The following is a 9,834-nucleotide window of genomic DNA, read 5'->3' on the forward strand; positions in this document are numbered from 1 at the left end:
TAAAATGACCAAGTGGTCTGACACAGAGAAGAGAGTGTTTTACTGACAAGCGGGACCCGTGTCAAGCAAAACGATTCGATGTAACGGTGTGAAAGGTTGGTGCCACGTCAGTCTGTCTGGCGGGCCCCATCTGTCATAATCTCACTTATCTGAGCCCAATCCGCCGATCAGTGCTTTCTCAAAAAGATTACCGAAGACACGGTGTTTTCTGCAAAAATAATGTATTGTAGTGGTTTTCGCAAACCTTGCCTTCAAAGTGATTGTTTTCTGCAATTTACTCCTGCTCGTGGCACTGACGAATGCTCCCATTGCGACAGTGATGAGCAATTAAGTGCACGCTTATGTAGGAGGTAATAGCACCCCAGGTACCCTAACTTGCACCCAATGTGATGATCTAGTCTCAAACTTGCAAAACTAGACCAAGCCATACCCCAACTTGCATCCAATGTGATGATTTAGTCCCAGGCCAATGAGAACTTGCCAATTGGCTGCCAAGTGGCTGGGCCGGTCAGCGCGCGCATATTTGCACAAAACCCCCTGCCGTTTCTCTGATTCAACCCGCAGTATCCCCCCACCTGAATTAAATATGTCAGAGGAATCCACTTCACGTCCGGTCCAGATCCAGCTCCACTCGTTCCCCATCTGCCCCCTTGCCCCCTCAGCTCCAGCATCAGCTTCTCCACGCCGCCAACAAGCTCGCCGCAGCCGTCCAGCTCACCGCCGCCGTCCAGGTCGCCCCCATGGTATCTTGGAGTAAAGGATCGAGCTCGTCGTCCGACGGCTACTCTGTGACAAGTGAGGTTAGTTCTTGACTATGTCTCTGGCAGTTAGGGATTGAGCAAAAATTGGAAGGGTGTATGTTCTTGAGTAGCAAAATTTCAGCATAGATGATGCCTGCCTCTTTGCTGACTAGAATATGTTGTAAACAATGTTGTAGGCTCCTGCTCCTGCCACCATTTTCTGCTCTGAGTGGAGAGGCCTTGCTACAGATCTTGCAGCTAGATGTGAACATGAAGATGTCTGTGAGAAGTTTGTGTCTTTTGAATCAGTTGACAGTGGGAGGAGATATCTTGCTTGTGCACAAAAGGTTAGTAGATCTCCAGTTAATTTTTCAAACTTGCAATGTGTCATCTTACCGTGATCTGTATAAGAGTGTGGAGGAGTGCATCTTCAGTTAACAGCTTGTTGTTTTCTGAACTTAACTGAATTTAAATTAACTTAACTGAATTGAAATGAAGTTAAGTGAACCTAAATGAATTTAAATGAGTTAAGTGAACCTAAATTCATTAAAATAAATTTAACTGAATCAATAGTGCTCCAAGATTGTCATTTATCTAAATTTGTTTTCTTTGTTATTTGGTAGGGATCACCTAAATGCAACTTTGTGGAGTGGATTGACCCTGAATGGCCTGCCACTCTGAAGATGAGTTTAGCCAGGGTTTGGGGCATGTATGATGATGAGAACAAGTTAAGGATCAGTGAGAATTTACATCTTGCTGAAGAAAATCTTAGGGTTGTGAGAGAGAAAGAAAAGATGGAAAAAGATCTGAGGTTTTTTAAACTAGATTTTGCTAAGATGGTGGCTGACAAGGAGCAGGCAATTACTGAGTTGGGCAATGCAAGACTTGCTGTTTCTGACCTAAAGCAAGAGCTTGAGAAGAAAAAGCTGTCTGATAAATGTAGCACTAGCATTCATCAGGTTGTGAGGGCTAAGGCAGAGAAAGATAGGGATGAGATGAAGCAACAGATGGACAACATGAAGGAAGAGTTGGACAAAGTTGTGTCACAGAGGGATGACCTGAAGAAGGAGAAGAAGAAACTGGAGTACATGATTGGTTATTTATTCAGGCACAAGGAGGAGACAAAGACAAAGATAAGGAGGGTGAAGGAGATCTTAGATGATTTTGAGTAATTCCTTGTTGGTGTAATGCTGCCTTAAGTTGGAGCTATTAATTAGTTGTACTTCTTTAGTGAACTTTGTTGATTTGTATGCCAGTATCATCTAAGGCACTGAATTTGTATGACTGATTTTAGTTAACTTAATTTGTATGACTGCCCAAGTTATGTTGTTGCAAGGTGTTATTAGATAACTAAAATTTTGACAGTGTTACTGAAGATTCAGTTTCACTGAATTACCAGTTCACTGAATTGAGTTAACCGAATTTGTCTCTCTCTGTTTGCATGTCCAGTTAACTGAATTTGTAGTAAAATGGATTATGAGTTTACCTGAAGACTACTTAACTGTATCAGTTAACTATACAGTTAACTAACTGTTTTTGTTTCAGTTAACATGAAGACTAGTTAGCTGAGTTAAAATGTTCAGAACTGGAACTAAACAGAGAATAAGTAGTATAGATTTAGTAAAATGCAGTAAGAGTTAACTGAAGAAAAAACACTGACTCATACATAGATAAAGAACTGACATGCAGTGCACTCATACATAGGTAAATAAAACACTCACTCATATATAGATAAATAAAAGAGTTACTCATACATAGATAGAAGATCTGGGGTGTTTCATAGCTTAATCTTCTGGGTAAAGAATCCTGGCCCACCTCATCCTAGTGACCTGAAAGGGATGGAGATTAGCCCTCCTCCTTGCCCAGTAGATGATCTCATCATCAGTAGGGTTTGATCCAGGTGGGAATGCCTCTAGGAACTGCTGAACATCCTTGCGGTTGTGTGCTGCAAGGATTCTCTCAGCCAGTTGCCTTCTCTGCATCCTTCTTGCCTCTCTACGCCTAGCTACACTGGGTACCTCTTCTGCATCTACTACCTCTCTAGGATCCATGTCCTCCTAGGGTTCTCTCTGGCGTCTGGGGGGGAGGAGAAGAGAGGAATTGGCCTTTGACTGCTGGTTGTGCCATTTGGGTTTGGGTGTGCTTTATATAGCAGTAAGAGGGGTGGGTGGTAGGTAAATCTTGGTGGTGGGTGGCTGGTATGTCATTACTGTGGGCTAATATTAGGCTGTAAATTAAAAACAAGCCAATTTTTACAGGCTAATATTAGGCACAAAAGTCAAAATCCCATACCATTGTCCTAGGCTAATATTAGTCAAAAACCCAACCCGACCCATTATTGTGGGCCAGCTAATTTGTATTCAGTAAGTTTAACTGAATTTGTATTCAGTAAACTCCTTTTAACTGAATTTGTATTTGTATTCACTAAGTTTAACTGTAGTTGCTTAACTGAATTTGTATTTGTATTCAGTAAGTTTAACTGAATTTGTATACAAGTTAATGGCTAGCTAATTTGTATTCAGTAAGTATCACTGAATTTGATTTTTTCAGTAAACTCACTTTAACTGAACATCAACATTTTGTAGCAGCATATACAACTAACAACAGCATCAACAACATATGAAACCAACATATACCAAAAGCAGCATATTCAACTAACAACAGGAACAACAACATATGAAAGCAACATACATATAACTTAGGTACTTGCAGCATAAGTTCAACCCACATGCAGTTGCAGCAGTAGTTCAACACAGACCAAAAGTAGCTCAAACTAAGATCTCCTTCACCCTCCACATGCAGCAAAATTTGCCCATTCGAAACTACAGATAACTTATGTGCTCAAAACTAAGTGATGCACACCTAAATACTAACTGATATGCTAACTTATATGCTACTGAGCATACCTAACTACATTCAGCAGTCTTCAGTTCTTCAGCTGCTTCAAACGCTGGGAGCGGCGCACCTTCCCTGAAACTGGAATCTTCGTCGGCTTCTTCCTCTTCTTAGATCCTTCCCGTGCTTGCCCGTCCACCACCTCCGCTAGCACCTCCCCCACCACCTCTTGCTTCACAATGTCAGGGACCTCTCGCAGCAGGTCCACGTCAATGGGGAGCTCCCTGTCGCCCTCGTTGCCGGCAACGACGGGAGCCAGCATCACAACGTCGTCCGGCTCGTCGTCAAATAGCACGACCACCTCTCTGTCCTCCTCGCCTGAAGACTCGCTATCCAGTATGTAGCCAGAGTCAGAGTCAGAGTCGTCGGAGTAGGATTCATCATCAGAGGAGGATTGGATGTCAGAGATGTCGTCGTGGACGAGCAGGTCGGGGTTGAAGCGGTTCCAGTAGGCTGTGTTGACCGGCGCGGGGAGGGCGAGGACGACGTCGTCGACGCGCTGCATCCTAGAGGTAATGCGGAACGGATCCGGGTGCGGCGACTGGGTGGTGGCGGAGTGGTACATCCACCACCGCGCGCGCTGCCTCGGATCGTCCGACCGCGTCTCGGTCATTGCGAAGCGCAAGACCAGGACCGGAGCGACGCCAGGTGCGGGCATGGCGTGATGCTTCTCGTCGTCAGTCATGACCTTTACGAGGCCGCGCGCGTGGTGGAGGAGCATCTCGCCGGAGGGGAACCATCTTGCTATCTCCTTCAGGTCCGCGCGGAGAGCGTCGTCGTCGCCGGCCAGATCCTCGATGGCCCTTTGCCATGCGGGGGTGTTGTCCATGGCGGTGGCGGCGTGGAGCTCAGCGGCGGGGGTTTTCTTGGTGGAGCGGGGTAGTGGGGAGTCCGAGGAACGAGGTGCGACGTGGGTGGACTGGGAGCGCGGTGGAGTTGAGTGGAGTTGAGCTAGTGGTTGGCTTTAAAGGCCTAGGAAACCGAATCGGCGGAGCGACCGAGCTAGTGGAACGATGGGTCTGCTTAACTATAGTGCGTGGCATTACCTAAACAAATCACTACTACTATCACATTGGCAATGCAGTTAGATTTGCTATCCACAGGTTCTGGGTTCGATGCCCAGGATAAACATTTTTTTATAAAAATTCTTTTTAATTAACAACAATAGTATTCACTCCAAAATAGATAAGTATTAAGTTAACATAAGCAGTATTCACTCCAAAACATTTTATAAAGTTTATTTTCAGTAAAAAGCAGCAAAATTCACTTCTGTTAACACAACATAATTCAGCTAAATTCAGAACTCATGGGTCTGCTTATCAACAGTGTGTGGCACCATCTAAACAAATCACTATTACTATCACACTGGCAATGCAGTTAGGTTAGCTATCCACAGGTCCTGGGTTTGATGCCCAAGACAAACAATTTTTTTCAAAAAATCTTTTTAATTAACAGCAACAATATTTACTCCAAAACAATTTTTAAAGTTTTTTTTTCAGTGAACAAGCTCTACTCCAAAACAATTTTTCAAGTTTTTTTTCAGTGAACAAGCAAAATTCAATGAACAGCAGCATTCAGATATGTTGCAACATTCAGATATCTTCCAACATTTAGTTAACTCCTAATTATAATATTTAATTATAAAAAGGGCAATGTATGCCATGGTTTGACATCCAAATAAGTAGGCAATATATGCCACATTTTGCCACCAAAAAATGAGGCAACTTATGCTGCAGTTTGACATAACAAAAAAAGGCCAGTTTATGAGTTACATAAGTATAGGCCTTGTCAAAAAATGGTGGCTGACAACTGCCACTAGATCAGGCAGCAGGAAAATCATCAGGAGGAGCATTTAGGTCAGGAATATGACTGGCAATGTCATCTCCAAACATCAGCCACCATGCCCTCTCACCTGCTTGGCCTCCTCTCTAGTTTCTGGATTTGCTCCTCTCCCTCTCCCAGCACCTGCATTTGCTCCTCTCCCTCTCCCAGCACCTGCATTTGCTCCTCTCCCTCTCCCAGCACCTGCACTTGCTCCCTCTCCTGACCCTGCATCTGCCCTTGCACCTCTTCCTAGAGCTGAGACTACACTTGCTCCCCTTCCTCTTCTTGCATTTGGATGTACCTCTCCTCTTCCTCTCCTTTTCTTTCCTCTTGCAATGTCAGCTACAGTTCTTGCCCTTGTCTGCCTAGCAATATTCATTTCTGTAGTCATCCTGGGTTATGGTATTTCAGCCCCAGCAGCAGCAATAAATGAAGAGAGCTCAGGCAGTGGGCCATGGACCCTTTGAGGAGGTCTTCTTGCTCTGTCCCTGCTGGCCATGTTAAAAACCATACTATTTGGTGACTCAGTAGGATCCAACCTAGGATCTGGCCTGTTTGGAAAGATGTTCTGCAAAGAAAGATGTTCAGATAAGCTCATTTTAGGGAGTTCATGCATTAGAGCCAACTGTGCAAAATGAGATGCAACAGAAGCATTCCTGAAGAAATGTTGGATCATCATAGTTATCATCAACAAGCTCTACTCCTTCTGCAATTAGTGCTTCCTGCCACCTGTAGTGCCATTTCCTGTTGTGGTCAGCTCTGCCACAAATTGAGCAGTGCTTTGTCACACCTTTTTTGTTCAGATATCTAACACCATTCCTGCTTCTCTTCTCTTCTGGTGTTTTCTTCCTGTTTTTTCTTTGGCCTTCCCAACTGTTTAGTGAAAACTGGTGGATATACTTTGTCTCCATTCTGTTTCTCCCAATGTTTTGGATCTCTAAGTGGAACCAGAGTGTATCCATATGCTTTCAGATAATTCTCCACACTGTAGCAGTCATGAACCATTGTCTCTGGGTCAATTCTCTCCTCCCTGCAGCATGCTATACTATGGCCACATGGTACTCCAGAGAGCTGCCATCTCCTGCAATCACAAGTGTGCACGCACAAGTCAACTGTATAACTAGAGTTACCAGACTGAACTCTGAACAATTGTTGGCCAGCTTCAGAGACATGGCAATTAGCAGCAAATTCAGTGTTCTTGTCTAGTTTCTTCTTGATCTTTGGGCATATTCTCTGCCCTGCCCACTTCTCTATGGCCTCTCTTTGTTTACTCACTAGCCTTTGCATGATCTTGTAAAAGATGTATTCCAGCATGGACAACACTGGCATCTCTCTGCCCTTCAGAATGTAGCTGTTAAATACTTCAGAGTTATTGTTCAGCAAAATATCACACTTGGGAAAGACATTAAAAAAATGATTTACACCATGTCTTTGGATCAAGTCTTTCACTCCAGTGGAAAGCAGTTGCACTGTGTCCATCCATTTTCTCACAGTTTTGGCTCCACTTAACCCTATTTGGTGCTCTTGCAATGGTCCACAGATCTTGCTTCAGTTGCCCTCCTTTGTGCTTCTCATTGAAATTCTGATAAATATGCCTAACACAAAACCTACGCTCAGCATCTGGCCAGATTTTTTGCACATCATTGATCAAACCTTTCTTCTTGTCACTCATAATAATGAAAGGAGCAGTATTTGTGATGTTAAGGTCATCTCTCAATGTAATGAGAAACCACTCCCAAGAACTAGTGGACTCTACTTCTACCCAACCCATTGCAATAGGGAAAATGCAGTCATTAGGATCAATACCCACTGCACTAAGCAACACTCCTTTAAACCTATTTTTCATGTGACAGCCATCAATGAAAATAATAGGCCTGCATCCCTTGAGCCAACCCCTTTTGAATGCATCATAAGACCAATATAGAGTTTTCAAACATTTCCTGCCCTGTGGAAGTCTTTGTCTCTAACAACCTCAGTTGACAGAAGAAATATAGATCCAGGGTTGGTATTCCTCAATTCATGACCATAGTCCCTAAGCCTACTGAACTGCTCTACTTCATCACCATGGATCTCCTTAAGTGCTGCAGTTCTTGCCCTAGCTAGCTTCCATCTATTAGGGGTGACATAAAATTCATTGGTGATTTTTCTTGAAAATGTACCTAGTGACATCTTCTGGTCATCTCTGAACTCATTTATGAAATACTTGCACAGGAATTTTGCTGTCAGTGACGTTATCTTCCATTTCTTCTGACACACATGTTCTTCATAGTAAGTCTTGATGACAAAACCCCCTGTCCTGTTGTCATTGCCAGCATACAGATACCATGGGCAACCATCTTCACAAACTGCTTCAAGTCTCCTCTTATCATTCTTTATCTTCTTGATCTGCACTCTGTTTCTAACTGAATATGCAGTCAGTGCATGTCTTAGCTCAACAACATCAGCAAATACCATCCCTACTTTAAACACAGGGGAAATCATGTCCACCTTTGCATTGAAAGCTTTAAACTTGTACCTAAGTTCATCTGCTTGCTCAGTTGATAGGTTGAGATCTTCATCCTCAAGCAAGTATTCAGGCTCCACATCATCCTCATCCTGATCAGCTTCTTCATCAACATCAAAGTCAATGTTGTCATCATAAAGATCATCATCACCATCATCTATGTCATAGTCACTGTCACTGAGATCAGAATCTGAAACAACTACATCTTCAATAACTGTTTCTCCATCTTCAGTTAGCATGTTGTGCTCAGCACCCTCAATAAGCAAACTCTGTGGGTCTGTTCCAATTGGTGCAATCTCTAACAAGGGATCTTTAGTTAGCAAGTTCTGCTCAGCACCATCAATAAGCAAAATCTCTGGGCCTGTTCCATTTGCTGCAATCTCTGACAAAGGATCTTCTACAAAGACCGAAACTATGCTATGGGAAGGGGATGCATTTGCTGTTGCAGAACTTGTTGTTGATGTTATGAAAGATAGGGGCAATGTGCACACCAAGTCAGACCTGAAGTTGCTGATGAAATCTGTATGATCAACCATGACTACAAGCATCTTATGCTCAGCACTAACTCTTATCATATGCTGCACATCCTCATCACTGCTAATTCTGATCAAACCATCTGAGATTGGTTTATTTGGTTTGCTCAAGTAAATGATGTGCTCACTCAAAGGATATCCCAACCAAACCAAGTGTTGTTCAAGGAATGAATAAGAGAAAGTGCCAGAGTCGACAAAGTCTAGCACCTCAACAGAAGGATTCCAGTACTCCAGGTTTCTGATTGGGCCACAGAAAATTCCACCATGCTCAAGTTCCAGTGTAAAAAATGGACTGTCCACATTTTCTCCATTTGCTGCATCACACACTGTATTCAAAACAAAGATGCATCAGTTCAAAAACAAATATTCAGTTAACTGAATAAACAAAGATTTAACATACTTGAATAATAGCTTAAGGTTCAGTTAACTGAACCTTTCAGTTACCTACAGTAAGCTGGAAAAAATTCTGATAACTACAGTACTTGACAAAATTCTGATAACTACAGTAACTGCAAATATTCAGTTAACTACAGTAACTGAACATATTCAGTTAAATACAGTAACTGAACATATTCACTGAACTACAGATAACTGAACATGTTCAACAGCAAAAACTACTTAAATTTCACAACACGAACAAATGCTTGAGTAGAGTACAGGCTAAAGCAGAACAAAAAGGCAACTACAAAGGCATTAACATCTAATTTCTCCCCCATAAACCCTAGCTATCGTGTCGAACCCAAACCTAATTTCATCGGCCGAAAACCTAGCTCCACTTCGCCATAGATGACCCTACTCTATAAACACAACTAGACGACCCCGATTCGAGCACAAATGGACGCGATTCGAGCTGCAAACGGCGGGGCGACGAGCTCGGAGGAGCAAAGCAGAGGAGAGGAGAGGGAGGAAAAAGAAAGCAGAGACAGGGCGCCGAGCTCACAGTAATCAGGAGGGAATGCACCCAAACGCCGGACGAGATGAGCAGATGCCGGCATCTCCACGCCGCCGGCGAACGGCGGCGACGACGCCTCAGTCACTGACGTCACCATCGCCTCGCCAGCCCGTGAGCTCTGTCGCCTCGACAGCGACCAACCTCTCGAACGGACGTGAACTCGTATGCGACAGATTTAATTCAGGTGGAGGGATACTGCGGGTTGAATCAGAGAAACGACAGGGGGTTTTGTGCAAATATGCGCGCGCTGACCGGCCCAGCCACTTGGCAGCCAATTGGCGAGTTCTTATTGGCCTGGGACTAAATCATCACATTGGATGAAAGTTGGAGTATGGCTTGGTCTAGTTTTACAAATTTGGGACTAGATCATCACATTAGGTGCAAGTC

General features: G+C 43.6%; 1 protein-coding gene and 1 pseudogene across 1 annotated transcript; one reads left to right on the top strand and one right to left on the bottom strand.

The window, feature by feature from the left end:
- Positions 1 to 740: 740 nt before the first annotated feature.
- On the top strand, positions 741 to 1,912 carry LOC147981694 (uncharacterized). The gene is made up of 3 exons (XM_087517192.1): positions 741 to 800; positions 938 to 1,087; positions 1,364 to 1,912. Exons 1-3 carry the CDS (start codon positions 741 to 743, stop codon positions 1,910 to 1,912), a joined length of 759 nt encoding a protein of 252 aa, XP_087373318.1.
- Positions 1,913 to 6,846: 4,934 nt separating this feature from the next.
- On the bottom strand, positions 6,847 to 9,544 carry LOC147981695 (uncharacterized; annotated as a pseudogene).
- Between the last annotated feature and the right edge of the window lie 290 nt (positions 9,545 to 9,834).

Source organism: Triticum urartu, chromosome 3A (genome assembly GCF_056163025.1).
Source record: "Triticum urartu cultivar PI428250 chromosome 3A, HENAU_Tu73, whole genome shotgun sequence".
NCBI classification, from domain to species: domain Eukaryota; kingdom Viridiplantae; phylum Streptophyta; class Magnoliopsida; order Poales; family Poaceae; genus Triticum; species Triticum urartu.

Bases quoted from the DNA above. Each gene is read 5' to 3' on its own strand.
- LOC147981694 (XM_087517192.1), top strand. From the start codon at position 741: ATGGTATCTTGGAGTAAAGGATCGAGCTCGTCGTCCGACGGCTACTCT. The intron at 801-937 runs GTTAGTTCTTGA...ACAATGTTGTAG, and splicing joins GCTACTCTGTGACAAGTGAG to GCTCCTGCTCCTGCCACCAT. The intron at 1,088-1,363 runs GTTAGTAGATCT...GTTATTTGGTAG, and splicing joins ATCTTGCTTGTGCACAAAAG to GGATCACCTAAATGCAACTT.